Source organism: Bombus affinis, chromosome 9 (assembly GCF_024516045.1).
Source record: "Bombus affinis isolate iyBomAffi1 chromosome 9, iyBomAffi1.2, whole genome shotgun sequence".
Classification (NCBI taxonomy): Eukaryota; Metazoa; Arthropoda; class Insecta; order Hymenoptera; family Apidae; genus Bombus; species Bombus affinis.
The window spans coordinates 5,027,503-5,048,211 of record NC_066352.1 but is presented as its reverse complement, the minus strand read 5'-3'; the positions used below and the strand labels follow the sequence as shown (position 1 = coordinate 5,048,211).

General features: G+C 30.1%; 5 protein-coding genes across 10 annotated transcripts; 4 read left to right on the top strand and 1 right to left on the bottom strand.

The window, feature by feature from the left end:
* Window positions 1-378: 378 nt before the first annotated feature.
* LOC126920466 (notchless protein homolog 1) lies at window positions 379-5,562 on the top strand. 4 transcript variants are annotated; one of them, XM_050730848.1, is made up of 8 exons: window positions 379-843; window positions 920-1,330; window positions 1,400-1,639; window positions 1,718-1,971; window positions 2,046-2,283; window positions 2,409-2,579; window positions 2,654-2,798; window positions 5,416-5,513. In XM_050730848.1, exons 2-7 carry the CDS (start codon window positions 958-960, stop codon window positions 2,791-2,793), a joined length of 1,416 nt encoding a protein of 471 aa, XP_050586805.1. In that variant the 5' UTR covers window positions 379-843; window positions 920-957; the 3' UTR covers window positions 2,794-2,798; window positions 5,416-5,513. The 4 variants fall into 4 exon arrangements, with proteins under 4 accessions (XP_050586805.1, XP_050586804.1, XP_050586801.1 ...); XM_050730847.1 differs by lacking the exon at window positions 5,416-5,513 and adding an exon at window positions 2,871-3,704 and having other exon boundaries at window positions 387-843; window positions 2,358-2,579; window positions 2,654-2,793; XM_050730844.1 differs by lacking the exon at window positions 5,416-5,513 and adding an exon at window positions 2,871-3,704 and having other exon boundaries at window positions 387-843; window positions 2,358-2,579.
* On the bottom strand, window positions 2,408-18,838 carry LOC126920460 (ATP-dependent helicase brm). Of its 2 annotated transcripts, none has more exons than XM_050730833.1 (11): window positions 18,670-18,838; window positions 8,471-8,682; window positions 8,298-8,371; window positions 7,457-7,998; window positions 7,041-7,382; window positions 6,553-6,966; window positions 6,320-6,477; window positions 4,250-6,215; window positions 3,983-4,157; window positions 3,753-3,900; window positions 2,408-2,752 (listed from the first exon to the last, which is right to left on the bottom strand). In XM_050730833.1, the coding sequence occupies exons 1-10, from the start codon at window positions 18,670-18,672 to the stop codon at window positions 3,764-3,766; spliced, it is 4,023 nt and encodes a 1,340-aa protein (XP_050586790.1). In that variant the 5' UTR covers window positions 18,673-18,838; the 3' UTR covers window positions 2,408-2,752; window positions 3,753-3,763. The 2 variants fall into 2 exon arrangements, with proteins under 2 accessions (XP_050586790.1, XP_050586788.1); XM_050730831.1 differs by lacking the exon at window positions 2,408-2,752 and adding an exon at window positions 3,620-3,660.
* On the top strand, window positions 8,565-13,228 carry LOC126920468 (uncharacterized). Of its 2 annotated transcripts, XM_050730853.1 has the most exons (8): window positions 8,565-8,697; window positions 9,319-9,462; window positions 10,219-10,352; window positions 10,484-10,746; window positions 10,991-11,099; window positions 11,228-11,379; window positions 11,788-12,113; window positions 12,193-13,228. In XM_050730853.1, exons 2-7 carry the CDS (start codon window positions 9,394-9,396, stop codon window positions 11,913-11,915), a joined length of 855 nt encoding a protein of 284 aa, XP_050586810.1. In that variant the 5' UTR covers window positions 8,565-8,697; window positions 9,319-9,393; the 3' UTR covers window positions 11,916-12,113; window positions 12,193-13,228. The 2 variants fall into 2 exon arrangements, with proteins under 2 accessions (XP_050586810.1, XP_050586809.1); XM_050730852.1 differs by lacking the exon at window positions 8,565-8,697 and having other exon boundaries at window positions 9,310-9,462.
* Window positions 14,164-17,928, top strand: LOC126920469 (uncharacterized). Its single transcript, XM_050730854.1, has 6 exons — window positions 14,164-14,471; window positions 16,098-16,231; window positions 16,313-16,569; window positions 16,788-16,893; window positions 17,230-17,390; window positions 17,638-17,928. Exons 1-6 carry the CDS (start codon window positions 14,406-14,408, stop codon window positions 17,742-17,744), a joined length of 831 nt encoding a protein of 276 aa, XP_050586811.1. The 5' UTR covers window positions 14,164-14,405; the 3' UTR covers window positions 17,745-17,928.
* A 799-nt stretch (window positions 18,839-19,637) lies between the features above and the next one.
* On the top strand, window positions 19,638-20,665 carry LOC126920472 (NADH dehydrogenase [ubiquinone] 1 beta subcomplex subunit 8, mitochondrial). Its single transcript, XM_050730862.1, has 4 exons — window positions 19,638-19,806; window positions 19,952-20,175; window positions 20,266-20,418; window positions 20,497-20,665. Exons 1-4 carry the CDS (start codon window positions 19,677-19,679, stop codon window positions 20,548-20,550), a joined length of 561 nt encoding a protein of 186 aa, XP_050586819.1. The 5' UTR covers window positions 19,638-19,676; the 3' UTR covers window positions 20,551-20,665.
* Window positions 20,666-20,709: the final 44 nt, after the last annotated feature.

The following is a 20,709-nucleotide window of genomic DNA, read 5'->3' as shown; positions in this document are numbered from 1 at the left end:
ATTAAGTAAGAAGCGTAACTCTATCCTTTTTTAAAATTCCATTTACAGATAATTCCAAAAGCAGCTTTAATATTACTAAGAATAATTTTTCAAATATAATTCTAATTTATTATATACATATATTTTTTTTAATTATTAATTTCGCTTTCAATAACGAATTTGATTTAGTTATTAATATTTTTATTTGATTTTTATATTATAAACATTTTTACATTATGAATCATTTTTCTACAAAAGAGAGGAAAATCCTTAATACTATTAATAAAAACTGAAAAATTATATAAATATGTATAAAATGACATGAATATATAAATGATAATTATAACAATCCAACCATAGCCTTATTAATTGACCGAAATTCTATCTTGCTAACTAGCCCTTACTATTCTCACCTATTTTTTGTTTAAGTTCTTCCATAACAGAATTTCTGGTGGTAATTTTTTGATAATTGAGCAGTGGTCAGATTTGTTCCCTAAACGTAGTTAGTTAGCAAATCACTATTACATTTCGAAAAACATATTTGAGAAAAGAGTTCAATAATATCTTACGGAATTAATTACTTTTTCACCAAATCCAGGAATTGAATCAACATTTTTAACAATTTGATTAATCAACTCTTACAAACATAAATAGGTTATAGCAGTTATATGTATTAAATCACAGTTTATAGGTTTAGTTTTAGTTATTTTGACCACGTGAATAATTATTTTTATACATAAATAATTAGTTATTTTGAAAGAAATTTTTGATATTCTTGTTGTCTTGAAACATATTTCTTACTAGTATATAATGTGATTAAAATATTTTTGACTTATGTAATGAAAATTAAATGTGACAATTTATGTAAGTTATCTAATTTATCATTTGCAATAAATATTTTTAAAAGAGACATAAACATGTGTTTTATAAAAATTTTTAGATTGCTTGTCCTGAAAGATATCTCATAATTAATTCAACATGAGTAAAAGAAAACTTGAAGAAGAAGACAAGACCAAGCAACACAATGAAAATTTTTCAGCAGATATAAAAAATGTTAAACGGATTTTATCACGTTTGAAATCAGATAAGGGTGACATATTACCAGGAGGTTTATTAGATTTACCCATAAATATTACTGTTGATAAATTACAAGAAATTTGTAATGCACTTCTACAAACTGAAGAACCAATACCTTTTGCTTTTTATGTAAATAATATTGAGATCACAGATAGTTTAGAAAACAGTATCAAAGAAAATTTTAGCATTAGTGAGGATGTAATTGATATTATATATCAGCCACAAGCAATTTTTAAAGTTAGAGCAGTTACACGGTGTACTGGATCATTGGAAGGTATATATTTTATTATATAAAATGATAGAACTTTATATTACATAAAGTAAAGGCATTTATTATATTCAGGTCATAAAGAGGCTGTAATATCAGTCGCTTTCTCACCAGCTGGAACATGTTTAGCTAGTGGTTCTGGAGATACAACAGTAAGATTTTGGGATATATATACGCAAACTCCACAGTATACATGTGAAGGTCATAAACATTGGGTATTATGTATATCATGGTCTCCATGTGGAACTAAGCTTGCATCTGCATGTAAAAATGGTACAATTTTATTATGGAATCCAAAAACAGGGACACAGATAGGCGAGTAGTATTAGAAGTTTACTTTTAATGAACATAAATTAGTAATATGATTTACATTTTACTCTTATAAATTTGTAGGAAAAGCAATGTTAGGACACAAAATGTGGATCACCTCTTTATGTTGGGAACCATATCATAAAAATCCTGAATGCCAGTATTTAGTTAGTGGTTCAAAAGATTGTGACCTGAGGATATGGGACACAGTACGCTCACAAACTATTCGTACTCTATCTGGTCACACAAAAAGTGTGACATGTGTTAAGTGGGGTGGTAGTGGTCTTATTTATTCTGGTTCACAAGATAGGACTATCAAAGTATGGCGAGCTAAAGATGTAAGTTTTGTAAAAATACTTTGGACATTGTAAGATTATTAAATGTTTCATTAAAATTGATTGAATATATTTAGGGGATCTTGTGTAGGACTTTGGAAGGTCATGCACATTGGGTGAACACTTTAGCATTGAATGTGGATTATGTACTTAGAACTGGTTCTTTTCATCTTGGAAAAGATCAAGAAACAAATGAAGATCGCGTAGAATATGCAAAGAAGCGTTACGAATCTGTAGGGGAAGAACTACTTGTTTCTGGTTCTGACGATTTTACATTATTTCTATGGAAACCAGAAAAGGAAAAGAAATTTATTGGTATTATTCATTATTACATAAGTACAATGAGTATCATAAAGTAAAAATATTTATTTTTTTATTATTCATTTTAGCAAGAATGACAGGACACCAACAGTTAATTAATGATGTGAAATTCTCGCCAGATGGTCGCATAATTGCATCTGCTTCATTTGATAAGTCTATAAAATTATGGGAATCAAATACAGGGAAGTATATAACTTCATTAAGAGGTCATGTGCAAGCTGTATACTCAATCTCATGGAGTGCAGATTCCCGTTTACTTGTCAGCAGTAGCGCAGATTCTACCTTAAAACGTAAGCAAATTACATCTAACATGTTAATTTGGACCTAAATTTGTTATTAAAATTGTTTTACATTTTTATCCTAGTATGGAGTTTAAAAACAAAAAAAATTTGCCAAGATTTACCTGGTCATGCAGATGAAATTTATGCAGTGGATTGGTCTCCAGATGGGTTGCGTGTTGCATCTGGTGGAAAAGATAAAGTTTTGCGACTTTGGCAGAATTGAGTAATGTATATGACAATAAATTTTTTAATATACAGTTTCGAAATTTTGTTTATTCTAATTACATTAACTCATCATAGGGGGTTTGATAGGATGAACTTCATGGGAGTTAAACAGTATGAACACTTTACGAATTGCTTGTATGAACCATTTCTTCCCTTTCTTTAGTTTTCAATATCTTTACTTACATTTACATAACGTAACGCAAAATTAAATGTTTTACTACAACATACGTAACTCTTCCATTCATAGAACACAATGAAATATTACAATCTACCTACAACTCAGTTTCTATATATATATTATATATATTATATGTATATGATATATAATATATAATATATATATATGTAATATATATATATACACACACACACGCGCGCGCGCGCGCACACACACACACACACACACACACACACACACACACACAGAGTTATCCACTTATCTCTTGGAACCCGTGCTCGCGAAAACAGATAAGAATGGCAACATTATACATATACGCCTACTATTGCAATCAAATGTCATTCGCCATCTATGAGTTGTTGTTAGAAGTATAATTAGGCGAGGACACTGACCAGTTTGATAGTTGCTGATGGACTTTAAATTTGAAGTCATAATAAGGAGAAGACGATCGGTGAGAAAGCGAGCCTTGCGTTTTCGCCTGACTATTTTATGTCCCTGCATGCTCCCGAAGCTTCGAAGCAAGCAAACGCACCCGATCCTGTTCCCACATATAACTTAATTTTTCACTTTTAGTAACTCATATCTTGGATTATGCTAACCTAAAATGTAATTACAGTGTTTTGTTTAAAATTGTATTTGAAGGCGCTATGTTCTCGCGAGTGCGGGATTCGAGTTAAGTGGATAATCCTGTAAGTATTAAAGATAGCAATTTATGTTTCAATATAAAAAAATAATCAAATTCGAGAGGTATTAATACTTAACACTAAATTTTACTGTACATGTATAATCTTCAATTGTCATCATCATCTGATATATATCTTTTAATGACTTTCCTTCTCCGACTTCCTCTACCTTCAATCTTCTTTTCTTTCAATTTAATTTTTCTTCTAACACTAGAATCTGCATCTGATCCTTCTTCACCTTGATCTTATAAAAATTGCATGCATATAGAATCATTTTAGTCTTATTGTTTCATTTTCTTTTATTAAAGTGCCATAATAAGAAGTACCTTTATCATTTATGTCAGAAATATTGCCTTCCTCTTCAATTCGTTGACGTGCATCCATGAAAACAGATTGTAGAACAATGGAATCTTCGTATATGAGAGAAGTTTCTTCATTATAAATTTGTGCGTTTTTGCAAAGCTGCATAAAATCTTTTTCAAGCTCGTCAAAGTCAGTGTACTGTAATAATAAGTATAGAATAAACATTATGATTGAAAGAATAGATATAATTACAATAATTAAAAAATATATAGCAAATAATATATATTTACCTTTCCTTCTTCGATCTTTTGAAGTAATTTATTGATAGTTAATGGTTTTTTAATAATTTCATAATAATCCGGTAATTCTCTTTTGGATGGTAACTTCATAAACGGTTCGCTGAGAATTCTACCTGTGCCATCAGCGTAATTAATGACTGCCGTAAGCAACTTCTTCAAAGTTCGTTTTATTTTTGGATCAATTGAAGTTCTTTTTCGTTTCTTTAGCACAAGCTCATTGTCTTCCTCGCCCTTTTTCTTCCGCCTCCGTGTATTCTTCTTTTTTTTATCGTCTTCCTCCTCTTCCTCATATTCAGCAACATCTTCGTCGATTGCTTTGAGCCATTCTCTTTCAGTTAAACTGTCAGTATAATCAACTTCTTTTCGTTGTCTCGAGCCACGCCCAAGGAATTTATCTTCTTCTTCTTCGGACGCCCACTTTTCAACTTCATCATCATCTTTTACTAACCAATCGGGCAACTCAGCTTCTTCTAATAATCGAGATTTTCTATTTAGCCCCAGCTTTGCTTCTTCCCTTCTTCGTTCTAAATCTAATTTTTGGAATATTTCAAATTCACCTTCCGTTCGTGCGATCATCTGATTAACCGTTTCATCGTCTGGTACTTCATTTTCTTCTTCATCTTCAGCATCATCTTGATGCAAAATGCTTTGTAAAAATTGTTGTCGTTCAGAACCAGTGGACTTCTGATCGAACATACCTGCTTGTATAATCTTTTCATCCATATTTAACTTGTATTTGGCTGCAGCTAATATTCTTTCTTCAACTGAATTAACCGTCATTAATCTGATTACACGTACTTCATTTTTTTGACCAATTCTATGTGCTCTATCCTGTGCTTGTAAATCCTGGTGTGGATTCCAATCAGAATCAAAAATAATAACGGTATCTGCAGCTTGCAAATTTAATCCAAGACCACCGGCACGGGTTGATAACAAAAATAAGAAGTATTCAGAACCAGGATCATTGAATTTTTTTAGTAAACCTCCTCGATCCTCAGCTTTTGTAGCACCATCTAATCGCAAATATTTAAATCCTCTCCAATTTAAATAATCTTCCATAATTGTCATTAACTGTGTCATTTGGCAGAATAATAGTACCCTGTGATTTGTTACTTTCAATTTCGGAAGAATACGATCTAACAATTCAAATTTTCCAGATGCACGGTACAAATCGGGACCAGTAACGATACCAGATCCTTGTGTACCTACATGCTCGCAGTATTTTTCTTCAATAGCTTGAAACATGAATGGGTGATTGCATAATTTTCTTAACTGCACAATAGTATTCATTAGAGCTTTAGCACCTCCTTTACCCTGTTTTCCTTTTTCTGAGCCATCAGTTAACAATACACCTTTGCTCTGCATGTGTTTATAGAGAACTTTTTGCAGTCCAGACATTTCACACTTTATAATATATTCTACTTTGTCGGGTAACTGTGACTCAACTTCTTTTTTTAAACGTCTCAATAAGAAAGGACGTAATACTTTATGTAATCGACGAATAATAAGAATAGTTTCTTCTTCATTTAGTTCGACTTTTTCGCCAGTGGTTGCAAATGGAGCATTAAACCATTGTTCAAAAGTACTGCAAGATTTGAAGATTGAAGGAAGTAAGAAATTTAATAATGCCCATAATTCAGGCAATTTATTTTGCAATGGCGTTCCTGTCAATAAGAGTCGATGAGGAGCCAGATAATGAGTATTTAGCACTTGAGTTAGCTTACAATGGTGGTTTTTCATTCGATGTCCTTCATCTATAATCATGTACTTCCACTGCAATTTTGCTAAGACCGCTTTGTCTTTAATAACGTATTCGTATGTAGTAAGTAAAACGTTGAATTTAGTAGCTCTCATTTGAGACTGAATAGCTCTTCTATTAATTGGTGAACCTTTATATGATACAATTACGACGCTGGGAGCCCATTTCTCAAATTCAAGCACCCAATTTGATAACGTTCTAAAAGAAAGTATTAAATGTTAAAATAACATATTAAAAATATAATTTTCTTTTATTTTTTATATTTCTTATATTTTAGGATATTTAATAAAAGTAATACGTACGATAAAGGAACAATTATAAGGAATGGGCCATTCACTTTTTTTTTCTCCATAAGATAAGTCACTAAAGCTATTGTTTGAATAGTTTTACCGAGACCCATTTCATCCGCAAGTATACCATTCAGATTATTGTTAAATAATGAAACTAACCATTCCAAGCCCTAAAATTGATGGACGTTTTAGAATATATGTTGTAAAAACAGCTTTGAATGCTTGAAAACATATTAATATCAAACCTTTATTTGATATTCTTTCAATTTTCCATTGACCATGATAGATGCTTGCTCTGTTACTATCTCATGAACGGTGTGTGCAATACTATAATATGTTTGTTCTTCGGTTTTGTATTCATCATCCTCTACTTTGGCTTTCTGTATCGTTTTCTTAACTTTTTCTTCGTCTAAATCGCCAGTAGACTTTTCACCTTTTTCTTCACCTTCGTTTGCTTCTTCTTCATCATCTCTATCTTCTTCACTTTCTGATTCAATTGGTTCCCAACCTGGATGAGATTCTAAAAATGCTGAAAGTTGACTCATTAGTGGAGCTTCTTCGCCAGTTAATGTGCAGCCAGTAGCTGTTTCAATCACTCCAACACGAGTATCTTCATCTCCATCATCACCTTCTTCACCATCTTGTTGCTTCTTCTTTTTCTATATAAGTGATAACACAATAATTATTAAACTGATTAATAAAGATTAATGAAAGCAGTAAAGAATATGTGTACCTTCTTAAGCTTTCGTGCTTCCACCTGCTTTTTTTTTTGTTCTATCTTATGTTGCTTTACCATCTCAGTAAGATTACCGATATATTCATCTGTCTGTGACAACAGAAATGCTAATCGTTTGTCTTTCTTTTGATCAATCAGTTTTCTGTAACCTTCTTCGTCTTCTGCCATTAGACGTCTCATACGTTCTTTCTCGATACGCTCTTGTTCTTTCTTCTGCTCTCTTTCAGCATTTGCATGATAATTGAGAACAGCTTTGTTAAGTCTGGCCAACTTGGCCACATTATTTCGAGAAAATTCCTTGAAATCTTTACCATGTTGAAGTACAGAATTAATAAATTCCTGGTAAAATAACAATAAAGATTATATATAATTTTCTATTTAATAGCATTTTGAAAAGTTAGAAATTTAATTACTTGATGTTTCTGTCTGCGTTTACGTTCAGCTTCCAATCTTTGTTGTTTTTCGAGTTTCTCGGTAGCTCTAGCTTCTCGAAGACCTTGTTTTTTCGTACGTTTATAAGCCTTTACATTCACTGCACTTTCTAAAGTAGTATCCTTTCGAGTGCACGCTAAAATCTCTGATCGTAGTTGTCTTTGAAAATTTAATACTCTAAGCATTCGTAGTTCTATTTGAACTTGAATACGAAGATCTTCTGGCATGTTAGTTGGCAAACTGTTCAATTGTTCCATTCGTAATGCTATGCGCGTTGCAACTCTGTTCTCACGTTCTTGTAAAATCAGTAACGGGTCTAAACCAACTGGTTTTGCTACAGTTGTCACTTTGTTAGCTTTAACATATGGTTGAGGAGGAAGTTGTGGCGTCTGACAACCTGCTCTTGGAAAAATTGCTGGACCAATTAAGTTTGAGCCAGAGATTTGTGGAGCTGTAGAAACAGGTCCTTGAGATGGATCCACAGGGGTACGTTGTCCCACACCTAAAGGAGGAGATGCTCCACCTATTTAAATTAATTCTACATCAAACTCTTATTATAGATTATCCTACTCTATTTTTCAATTTTCACGATATGAATATTTACTCTTGTTGGAAAGAATATAATGAAGTTATAAATTAAACCATTAAGTGGGTGCATCGACTAATCTAACCGAAGTTAAGACTGTACGCGTCCCGGACACGCAGAAAAATGTATTACTTTCATATGTAAAATAATACAAAACAAAACAAAACAAAACAATGCAAATACTAGAATAGTTAGCTAGAACGTAAAACTAATAATATTATTTCTATTTAATTTACCTTGAACGGCAAGTGCAAGTTGCTGAGATAATGGTTGATTTCTTGCCAATGATCGGTATGCCATTATTTGTATCCTGCAAATAATTATGTATAAAGAATTAATCTTAATAAATAATTGATACAATTAATAATACGTATATAATCGATTAACTAATATATTTCATATAACATACCGCAATTGTTGTAATTGTTGTGTAGTGAAAACTTGTTTCTCTCCCATGTTGCTTTGACGAGCCCTTAAAGCAAGTAACTGAGAATAACGTGGATCTTCTTGAAGACCTTTCTCTTCCATGGTCTCAATAGCCTTTTGCAAAGAATTTATATTTTCTTGTATGACACCAGGTGGACTTCCAGATCCAGTAGGGCCAATTTGATCAGTACCAGTCTGATTTTAAAGAAAGTAATTATTTTCTATATTACTTGAACTTGTAATTCAAGAATGCAAGAACATCGAGATTAAAGCTGCGGTCTGATATCTAGTGTTACAATTTGACGAAAAATTATTTTGTAGATTAAATTATTATATTTATTCACGTACGATTTAACAATATGTCAATCCAGCGTTACAGTTATAAAATATAAAAAATATTTCACGCGAAATGTCAGATTGCAACACTAAACAGTTAACAGCCTGTATGTTATTGATGTTAATCGCAATAATCGATGATTTTTTAAATTGGCAGTAGACTGTTTATAAGTGATATGTTATCACTTGTAACTATATTGTTATTATACATCTCAAAGCAAAATTAATATAGAAACAAAAATGAATATCCTGAAAAAAGTTATGCCATATGAATGTGAGGAAACATTTTTAGCTTTCGATTACAGGCATTTATACTGTAATTAAACGAACTCAGCTTCGAAAACAGATTTAACTGATCGCATTACAAACTTCAAATCAATACTTTTCAAGTTGAATTAAAACTACAATGTGGTATCTCAGATAGCGAATTCTCTTCGAATGTTTAGATTCAAGTACTTATGCCATTTACACGATTCTATATCTCTGATGTTAAAGATAAGAGGATCCCGACACGCGGTTCGCGCGTTCAATCGATCAGTCGTTCTGTCGAAAGCATCAGGATCGGCGATCATGTCGAGCGAGCTGGACATTAGGAATTACTTTGAGTTTGCCAAAGAGTTAATATTGAAAGCAGGCGAAGTGAGTGATAATTATTCTCTTCTTCTGGTGAAATTCTATCGATATTAGCGCCGCGATAGATATTATTACTAACATTGGATATATTATTTCTCATTGAAAAGAGAAATTTTCAAAAACTTACTAACGAGATAATACGTATTAAGATAATTTTAAGAGACAACTGAGTTATATCTTTTCTAACAATACCGATTTTTATCGCATTTTTAGAAATTACTCGTTTATATTCGTCATTTTCCCACCTTGAGGAAATTTTGAAAAATTCCCTCTACATTTATACAATTTCATAATTAGCTAAACAATGAAAATACTTTGTTCGAATTCACGTTACATAATTCATAAATGAAACTTCAATTTTGTTCAAAAAGAGGTCGAATTAATTTATGCACTTAGTAAATGTAACTACATATCCAACGTTAATTTACCTTGAAAGAGTTAAAAAGGGATATGTACAAGATTTACGTTCGTTCAAAAATTCGGAATTCCTTTCAAGTTTTATATCTTTTTGACGAAACATTCGAATAAAAATGATTAAAATCGATCCTTTAAGAATTTGTAAAATTTAACCAATCAATATTTTAAAGAGCAATAAAATAAATTTCTCGAAGAATTATTAAATCAATTATCCAAAATAACATCGACCAACTTGAATACAAAGAAATTAAGTAGCTATTATAGTTAAAGGAATGATTTGTCTTTACTTATCATTGAGCCAACACCTATCAGATAATTTTTATCTGTGTTTCATTTTTTCCTTAGATATTTAAATGCGGTTTTGAAGGAGAGAAAATTGTAGAAACTAAAGGTCATGAATGGGACCTTGTTACAGATTATGATAAAAAAATTGAAGATGTATTGGTCAAAAGTCTGAAAGAAAAATTTCCAGATCATGAGTGAGTAACCAACGCTAATCAGTTAAACAGATATTAATCTAATTGGAATCATGCGAATTAAATATGGTCGGATGTAACCGGGTTGCTGAAACAAAATATTAATATTTATTTAAAAATATTTTTTGAAACAGATTCATTGGAGAAGAGACTACGGCTAGCGTTAAAAATGCGCCAGTATTAACAGACAAACCTACATGGCTCATAGATCCCATAGATGGAACTATAAATTATATAAATGCAAATCCGAACACCTGTATTTCCGTCGCCCTAGCAGTTTGCAAGAAAATCGTAGTAGGAATTATTTATAATCCAATCACTTCAGAACTGTATACCGCGATTAAAGGACACGGCGCATTTCTAAACGACAAACCTATTAAAACTTCACACAATACTGGTAATGGTATTTTAAACGCTTGAAAAAGAAGTCGTTTCCATATCTATAAAAGATCTATAAAAACAATTCAAGATAGTTTTCAATTTTTTAATAATAGAAAAAATTTCCAGTTCGTATGAGAAAAAGCTTCATTATCAACTTAAGTGGCGATAGTCATTATTCGTGGTGTATAAAGATGGAAAGAATAATTTCGTTCGAGAATTGAAACGAGTAATCAAACATTTATGCCGGTTATCTTTTACAGAACTAAGAAAGTCTTTGATAGAGCTCGAGTTATTCTCGCTTCGCATTCCTTCAAAAAACCGAGACATCAGATGGGGAAGATTCGAGGCTCTTCTTAATGCTTCACAAGGGTGAGTGTTCATTTGGATTGAGAAATATAATTAGAAAATTGAAAGAGAGTTGAAGAGTGACCGATAAAGAATGAAATAAAGAGGAATAGAAGTAATGGTAGAATTATTTTATGTAACTGGATGTCTAGAGTTAGATCTTTGGGATCAGCTGCGCTGGCTTTAGCATACGTAGCAAGAGGCGCGATAGACTGCTTTCAAATGGATCATCTTCAACCTTGGGACGTAGCAGCGGGAGTGCTGATTATTTGTGAAGCAGGCGGCACGGTAATTGACACTAAAGGTGCGTTAATAAAATGGGTAAGAGAAAGGAAGAACCTTTTTTTTTTTAGATTTAAAAGAACGACTGCTTCATGTTATACTACGATACTTTAATATTTTTCTTTGTATTCATTTCTTGGATTACTGTAATTGCGTTTCGGATCCAAATGTTACAATATTCCGAGGAACAATCTACGCTTTGATATTTTAATATTTTAATCCTTAATTTTATATTTTATATTTCTAAATTAATATTAAATATTTAATATTTTTAAAAGTAATATATACTGATTATATTTATTATATTTAGTTTAATATACGTAATTTGATATGAACCGGAAAATGTGAAAATATTTAAATATCTTTTTATTTTTATCATCGAATAATTTGAAATTCGATTGCATAAATAATAGAACTAAACTTCTTGCAGACGAGGAATATAATGTGATGAAACCAAAAACAATTGCTGCAGCAAATGAAACACTAGCGGTGGAAATAAAGCAACTGATCACTGATACTGATCTGAGAATAATGAGGAAGAGATTGACCAGGACGTGATCAAATTCTAAATAGAGAATCAGCCGGATTATTATATATTCTAGTTATTATGTACTGAATAAAAGTATTATTATATTCTTAATAATTTTGTTTAACCATCGATACCTCTTCTTCTAAATGAAAGAACAGGATAATTTTCAAAAGTAAAATAACGTAAAAGCAATGCAATGCTTAGAAGAAGAATGTCAAGATTTATTTGTAAGATTCTACGAATAAGACATTTATGATATTATTTATCTATATTATCTTAATTAAATAATATTAATTTGGTTAATAGGGAGTATTGAAAGACAAAGGTAAATAACATGATTCATGGAGCTTACAAGAGTCGCAAACAAGAGCTGTGAAAATTCTAAATAACCGAGTATATTTTAATTGATCCTAAAAAATAAAATAGGGGAATGTAATCTAAAAAATTCGAATGATTCATAAGAGAACCTAGATAATGATTGTTAAGAATTTGATCGACCTATAAGTAAATATCATACAAATGATTTATTCAAACTACAAAAGGAATGTTGGTGAGCAAAAAGTTAAAATATTATCTAATAAAAATATTATGATAACTTGATATATGTTTATGAAATTACTAACCAAAAGATAACCGATACATACTAAACATTTACTCTTTTTATTTTCCAAATGTTCATTCAAAGTTCCATTCTCGTCAAATAAAAATTCCATGAGATATAGATTTCAGAAAATTAAATAATTATTAAACTATAGTTGGAAATATGTTAATATGTTAATGTGTTAATAAGATCTGTGAAAAGATACGGAACAATTGTAGATCAAATGAAGTCTCTGCATACGTATCCTGTTTGGAATGGAACATTACTTGCCAGATAGCTACAGATACGGAAAAGAGTAGCCGAAGGTTGGTCAAGGAAGTATAGTGATTCATAAACATTTCAAATTATGGCTGGAAAAATTCACGGTCGAATAAATATTACAAGCAAAAACTGAATAAAAATGTGTGAATCTTGTGCAATGAACAACAATGAAGGACCGTGTTTTCATTGGAAATCGTCTAAACATATGGTTATGCTTTATATATAATTTAGAAAGGAAATGGATTGTATCTGGTAAAAAAAACTAGTTGAAAAGAAAAAATAGGATATTAAACAATAAAACGACCTGAAAATCTCAAGGATGTAATAAGTGACATACTTCCAGTTATTGAGCGTACATTCACACATAACAGATGTTACATTCATATTAGAAATCGAACACTATCAATGGCTGAAACTTCACATTTAAATCAAGATAGTGTGTAATAAGCTATGAAACATATTAAACGAATTAGACGATAATATATTTAATTTTATTATATCCCCTGTATCATTTCTCTGTTAAAAAATTTGTTAAGTTTGAAAATGTGAAAGAATTACTAAATTAGTGGAATTATATTGAAGATTTTTTAAAGTATTAAAAGTTTTTTTTTTATTTCTTGACACAAAAATAAGTTTGGGACTTAAAAATTCGAGGAGCCTACTTTACATACACGTTTAGTAAATTTGATCACCATAGTGTGAAAGGGTGATCGAGTCTCGGTAATTTACCTTGGCACAGTCTTTTACAATATACTTTTATGCGTTCGTAGTGTTGTTGCAGTAAAACCATCTGGCAAATCGCTAACTACATTTGATAATAATCTTTGCTCTCCCATAATAATCTCAATGTACGAAACGGTATCTGGGAATACGATATCTCCATGAGTAATGAGACCCGGTGCAAATAATTGCAATAATGCACGGAAATTACAGAATAAAATGAATCACTTCTTATACGGAAAATTTAAAAATCCACTCAAATTGTTACGTAATAATATTCAGGAAATATTGTAAACAAATTGTTTTCTTTAAAAAATTCTATATTTATTTCTCATACGTACGTTCCCAACAAATTCGCAAATACTACGCGAATACTATATACATCGCCAAATAATTAATCGATATATGTTTGAAGAAAGCTAGTCATTGAAATTACAAACACGATATTTAAATAACGTAGGCAATTATGATGTATTAAGAAAGATAAAGAAGGAAAAGGGAAAGATTATTAACAGTAAAAGTCAGTCGCTGAATATTGTCATTAAAATCATATTTTGAGATTTTATCTCGAATGAATCGTAAAAGCCACTCTAAGTTGGAGCCGTAACGAATTTTTATGCAGACAGCTATTTATCAAATTAATCACATGATTAAAGTACAAAATCGCAGTGTAAACATTACTATCTCGTAACACAATTTGAAGGAATGTCTACTTATGTTTACAATGTGGAAAAACATAACTCCGAAATCATACAGTTACAATACGGGGAAGAACTAAACGACAGATCGAGTCATCCTTGAATCGGTTTTTTTATGACACGTTCTAAGTCGGTACGAATAAAAAGTACGCGGTGCTGTTGCACCTAACGCAGTACCTGTTGATACGTTTTCACGTCAAGGATCTCGTGTTCACTGTTCACTAGGAAAATCTGAAGAGATGGCACGCTACGCGGAAGATGTGTACTACGAGTTCGCAATCAAGTTGACTCATGATGCCGCACAAGTAAGCACGTATACATATATGTATAATGTCCGTAAGAAATAAAGGGTGTATAAACATTCACTTTTCTACTACTGGGTGAATTGCGATTATAAGACACGGATCATTGGTTGAATTTTAATTTTCGTTTGGCGTCGCTGAGTTGTAGATGGTCACTACAATAAGTTGAATTAGTTTTAGATTATGTTACTAATTTTTATTTGCATTCTATATATTAATATTCTAATAAATGACATTGACGGTATTTCTCACTTAAAATGAAATACTTTAATTCAAATTCTTGTGGATTATCTATGACGCAATTAGAATTGGTAAATATAAAAGTAACATTAATTTAGGAATAAATTTCTATAGTTCATTTGTTACTTCATTTATCAGAAGTTTAAAGAATTAGAAAATTTAAGAGTTTTTTTTTTTGCATAGCCCCAATATTGTTTCTCTAATTATGGAAAAAGTTAATAAGTCATTCTTGTTTAATTACTAATCGTTAAAATACTTCACATAAAATGTTATCGAGGTCGGAAGAAATTGATTAAGAATTGAACAAGAATAGATTAGTTTTATTATTTGAATAAAATAAAAAAATTGTAAAGAAATATGAAACATTCAAATAATACGCTAACGTTTAATTCAAACATAATGAATAGGCATCATTTAAGAAATTAAAAGATGATGTGATTATCGATTCCTATCAAACTTTTACGTAATATGAATGGTTTAATGGTAACGAGATTCGTGGGCGTATATTACATTAACTGCATCAATTAGACTATTAAACGATTACTTCATCAAACATTTCGTTTCCAAGCTAATCGATATACAAATTTTAACGAATTATATCTTTGCACTTATGTTATATCAAAAATTATGTTTTTCTAACTACTTGAAATGCTAAAATTAATCTTTATTAAAAACGATAGTAATAATATACGGTATGCCGGAAATACGATCTTAACTATTTGATACATGGAAAAATAAGCAATAGGAAAAGTAGAATTCATTATTTATAGAGTTGGGGAAATACGATGAATCGAAGTGACGCACATTCATTCCTTGTTGTATAGATCTTTTCAAATTTCCTAATCAGAAGTGTTCTTTCAATGATTAACGAAACTTTTGCAAGAGGAAAGAAAAATTTTAAGTTAGTGAAATAAATAATTTGAACTTAAATATCTTTTGAAATTATCGGTTATTAGAAATACGTAAAATGTTTATATCAGCTAATGTTAAGCTTATAATAAAAGATGACGTGTAAAAACAAAATATTATTGATCTAGGAAATATTTTAATAAAAAAATGTTATGAAGTATTATCAATAAAGTTATCGGGAACTACGTTTTCTCGTTTGCAACTTCAAACGAACTAATTCTACGAAATTATTATTATTGTTATTATCTACTTATTTATTATGGCATCGACTAATAGTCATTAGCGATCATAATTAAATTACATAAGTTAGTACAAGTATTATATACACTCATTAATATTATGTCTATGTATTGTACGAAATTATGCTTTCCTTGAAACCATTTAATTTTTGTTTACGATATTTTTCGCTATAATAAAATTCTAAAAAAAAAAGTTTCGACAATATTTCAAATTATTAATTTTTACAATTTTCTGTTAAAGATACTCAAGGCAGCTATCAATGGTGCAAAAAATGTCGATGAGAAGCAGGGTAATTGGGACTTGGTAACAGAATACGATCGAAAGATAGAGGAGGTGGTCATTGGTCAACTAAAATCGAAGTTTCCAGGCCACAGGTAAATATATTTATTTAAAATTCACTTTATAGACTTTATAAAAAATTTTGGGAGAGAAAAATATATGAAAAATTTGACCAGATTTATCGGTGAAGAATCGACTGGAAAAGAGCTTCCAGAATTGACGGATGATCCGACGTGGATCATTGATCCAATCGATGGTACCACCAACTTTATTCATGGTCTCCCTCTTACTTGTGTCGTAATCGGTTTGGCGATTAATAAAGAAATGGTGATTGGCATCGTTTACAACCCTGTTCTTGAACAACTATTCACAGCGAGGAAGGGTCGCGGCGCGTTTTTAAACAACAAACCTATAAAGGTCTCTAATGTTCAAGGTAAATTACAATTTTGATTTACGAAGTTTAAGTTAATAGACATATTGTTAATAAATTATCGCAAAAGATTTGCTGCTTTAATGTGTCTTTACGTATCAAAAGAAATCATTTTTCGACCGAATAAAACGATGAATTCCGTATAGAAAAAATAAATATTATTCTGTATGTGTTTTCAAATTCTTATTCTTTGATATTAAAAATGTTCGATGTGTTGACAGATTTGTCGAAAGCTTTGGTCTGCATGGAAAGTGGTTTCATAAAAGTGCATCACATGAGGGAAAAGACTATCGAAAGAATGAGAACAATCGCTTTAGAAGCTCAAGGGTAAGGTACTCAAATATCCTATCACTTTTTTTTTAATTCGAAGTTACTTCATAAATTATATTGTATGTGTATTTCATATCTTTATATTTGTTATTTTCATGCCGAATGAACCCTGGATACCAGGAGTTTGTACTTTTCAAAACTCTATCATAAAGACACAGTCAATTTACATAAAGTCTTTGTTAGAAAAAATTTTACATATAAATGAATATACATATATTTCATTAATCCGAATTTAGGGAGAAAATTAGAATTGCTAGTTCCTATTGCTGTATTTGCATTTCTACATATTTCTACAGTCACTTTTTATCTAAATTTATGTATTTCTTTTTATAGCATTCGCACACTTGGTGTAGCGGCATTGACATTGTGTTATGTCGCAATGGGAACTGTCGAGGCTTATTATATCGAGGGACCAGGTATCTCTACGTGGGATATCGCTGCGGCATCGTTAATTATTTCCGAAGCAGGTGGTGTCGTTGTCGATCGTGAAACAGGTAAATAACTATTTATGCACATGCCTTTTCTCAGTTCTTTTTCATGATTGTAATATATAATATGATATGTAATATGATATATGTAAACAAATATACTATAAGTATATTTAAAAAATTAGGGTGACCGACAATTGACAATTAAAAACTTGTTATATAAAGTTTTCTAAAATTTCATTCTACACATAAAATTTAGTATTGACTTGCATTTAAGACATATATAGTATAAAAATAACAATATATGTTACAGGTGAAAAGATTAACATCATGCAACCACGTGCAATTGGAGCATGCAATGAGAAGATTGCCGATAAATTGGTCAAACTTATTCACGAAGCTGATCAAAGAGCAGAATAAAGAAATTAATAAGTAATTTTCATCATAATTATAACAAGAGTAGTTCCTATTAATTATATCTGAGCTTTAATATATAAACTATAATGTAAGATATTTGGGTAATGTAATATAATGTATATAATGTAATGTAATGTATTTGGGTGTATAGAATAAAATATAAGAAACAAAAATATTCAGAGAAAAAGTGATTTATATCTCAGAATTGAAATATGCAATAAATAGGCTGCAGATGTTTATGCAACTGCATATTTATATAAAGCAATTCATAATAAAATATGACCTAAATAAAAATTTATATTATTTTTCAATTGCAGAAGGTTTTCTTTGTGTATTATTAACAATGTACATTTTGCTTATTTTATGTGTTCTGCAGATTTTTAAGTACAATATGTATTATACAAATTTTATGTATTAACATTCATTGAAAAAGATTGACACAAGAGAGTTTGAAAATTTTAATAAAAATTAGAATAATTTTCTTTGAAAATACAAAATATGGAAACCTTTATTGAAACATGAGTATTTACAATACTACACATTTTTTCATGTGTACTTAGACTTAATCCTTAGTCTATGATATTTTTAATGAAGTTTGAAGGACTAGTTTAATAAATTGTCCATAATTTCTTTATATATCTAATATATGTGTATATATATCCTTATTACCTAACCTAATATAGAGTATAGTCACTTAAAATTTCTTCTCTTAGTTGTAGGTTTACATTAATATAAATGTAATAAAGTATTAGTAATACGTATTTTGTTTGTGCTGATATTATAGTAAATCCAAGTATAAAAATATAATTATCTAAATATTCTCTTATAAAAGATTCTGACAACTCATCTTCATTTTTAATTAAACTTGGAAATTCTATATTATTATAAAACCTTTATGTACATTGAGAATATTCGTATTTGTACATACCATTACGAAATATGCTTTGCTATAAAAACAAATTTCACTTCAACTATATGTTTAACTCTTTACAATGACTAAATTAATTACACTTTGCACTAACTTTAATCACAATCGATACAACCAATCAACACATACTATCGGCCATTTTCTTGTGGTTATTATACCTCAACTGTCCGCATAGTGTCGATTCGTACCTATAATCCAAATCCAACAATACATTGGAAATCGTGGCGGTCTATTTAAAAGTATTTTCTACCTCTATGTATTTTAAATTTTTAAAATCACTATAAACTTATATTTGCTATATAATTGACAAATGTATTTGTATATTTGCCACGGGTTGAATTATTTCTTTTCTTTTAATAAATTTAAAATAATTTGCTGAAATCAAAAATTTTAATTGATAGCTTCAGCCTTCTTAATCATTGCTAACTCTCTCCTCATTTTTTGCAGGTGCTTTCATGGATTGAAATTTCAGCGTTACGTATGCTTTTTGTATTGTGCTTGTTTCGAGGCAATTTAATTGTTTTTATGTGGACTATTAAATTTATTTACTTATTGCTTTCCATTATAGGGTCTTCCATATTAAATAGATGTGGTATTGATACGCGGCTAGTTAGCAAGGCAGTACTGTACTTAAAAACCTTGAATAAAATGAAACGATAGACTGCAGGACATCAATATGTTATCTTTGCATAATTATCTTAAAAAATCTCTCAATAACCACATTGCTATTATATATATTGTGAAACATTAACAATTAGATTTTTATGTTTAGGGAAATTCAAACTAGTGTATATTAAAACGCCCTTGATTTCATATTTTATTAGAATAAATGCAGATTAAAAAAAAAACATTTTTTAAATAAAAATATAGATATATTATATATAATAATAAATATTAAATAAAAATGTACGCTTCCATACATGTATTCAGTACATATTAGCTGATATTAGTATATAATACTGATCTTCCATGCATCATCCTATGTCCACGCATACAAGTCATTGAAAATGGCTGCGCTACAGAGTAGAAATTTGTCAAAAGTACTGTTTATGGAAAATACACCACTTATTAGCTTTATTAGAAAGTATGAAAAGCTTATTAAGTTGTCTGAATACGAGATTTTAACAAAGCAATTGCGTAAGCAAAACATTTGTATTTGTGTAGAGTAATTAAAGGTTCTTTTCGTATTTTTGATAGGTTAAAATCTTATATAAGCACTTATATAAGAAGATTGTTAGGGATGTAAACATTTCATTAATTATATTTTTTTTATGTATTACAGAACCTTATCAAAAGAAATATTTACCAGGCCCCTATCCAAGAACGGAAGAGGAATGGATTGCTGCTGCAGAGAAGTATAATATGCATATTGATGAATATAAAGCTTATGCTCCAGAAAAAGGTAGTCTTGTAGACTATCCAAACTTACCGTTGATAAGCGCAGAAGCTAAAGATCCTTATTATCCTTGGGATCATATTGGACCAAAAACATGTTATGGAGAAACTGTAGGTATTTGATAGTATTAAACTATAATTGCAATTCGATGTTAAACAATAAATAATAATAATAAATTAATCCTGTTATTTCATTTGTAGTTATCTAAACATTTCCATTTGCTGCAAGGAGATCGGTGTAACTATGGTGTTCGCCAACCCATCAGTGATCTGAAGGGTGCTGCTATTTATATTGGCTTTGTAATAGTTTACTTTCTCATTGATCACTTTTCAATTAGATGCAGTCAACCTAGAGTAAGATTATATTTTCATTCAAAAATAAGATATTGTAATTTTATGTTTAATGATTAATATATAAATATGCCCTTTCAGCTAGCAAAACAATATCCAGGAAAAGGAGTGCATTATACTTTTGAACTAAAATAATTTTATGAATATAGTACCATATATATATAGAATGCTACATGTATACATATATATATATGTAACAAAATGTATATATTAATTCTTCCTAATAAATTATATTATTATAGTCTATATATATACAGTCGGCATTTATTTCTATCCTAGAAAAAATATAGAATA

Coding starts and splice junctions, on each gene's coding strand:
- LOC126920468 (XM_050730852.1), top strand. CDS start 9,310: ATGTTAAAGATAAGAGGATCCCGACACGCGGTTCGCGCGTTCAATCGA. Junction 9,463..10,218: donor TAATATTGAAAGCAGGCGAA/GTGAGTGATAAT, acceptor TTTTTTCCTTAG/ATATTTAAATGCGGTTTTGA. Junction 11,100..11,227: donor CTTCTTAATGCTTCACAAGG/GTGAGTGTTCAT, acceptor CTGGATGTCTAG/AGTTAGATCTTTGGGATCAG.
- LOC126920460 (XM_050730833.1), bottom strand. Junction 6,216..6,319: donor CTTATAATTGTTCCTTTATC/GTACGTATTACT, acceptor ACTTTCTTTTAG/AACGTTATCAAATTGGGTGC. Junction 3,901..3,982: donor TTCTGACATAAATGATAAAG/GTACTTCTTATT, acceptor AATTTTTATAAG/ATCAAGGTGAAGAAGGATCA.
- LOC126920472 (XM_050730862.1), top strand. CDS start 19,677: ATGGCTGCGCTACAGAGTAGAAATTTGTCAAAAGTACTGTTTATGGAA. Junction 20,176..20,265: donor AAACATGTTATGGAGAAACT/GTAGGTATTTGA, acceptor TTTCATTTGTAG/TTATCTAAACATTTCCATTT. Junction 20,419..20,496: donor TTAGATGCAGTCAACCTAGA/GTAAGATTATAT, acceptor ATGCCCTTTCAG/CTAGCAAAACAATATCCAGG.
- LOC126920466 (XM_050730846.1), top strand. CDS start 958: ATGAGTAAAAGAAAACTTGAAGAAGAAGACAAGACCAAGCAACACAAT. Junction 1,972..2,045: donor AAGTATGGCGAGCTAAAGAT/GTAAGTTTTGTA, acceptor GAATATATTTAG/GGGATCTTGTGTAGGACTTT. Junction 2,580..2,653: donor CGCAGATTCTACCTTAAAAC/GTAAGCAAATTA, acceptor TTTTTATCCTAG/TATGGAGTTTAAAAACAAAA.
- LOC126920469 (XM_050730854.1), top strand. CDS start 14,406: ATGGCACGCTACGCGGAAGATGTGTACTACGAGTTCGCAATCAAGTTG. Junction 14,472..16,097: donor TGACTCATGATGCCGCACAA/GTAAGCACGTAT, acceptor TTTCTGTTAAAG/ATACTCAAGGCAGCTATCAA. Junction 16,570..16,787: donor AAAGGTCTCTAATGTTCAAG/GTAAATTACAAT, acceptor ATGTGTTGACAG/ATTTGTCGAAAGCTTTGGTC.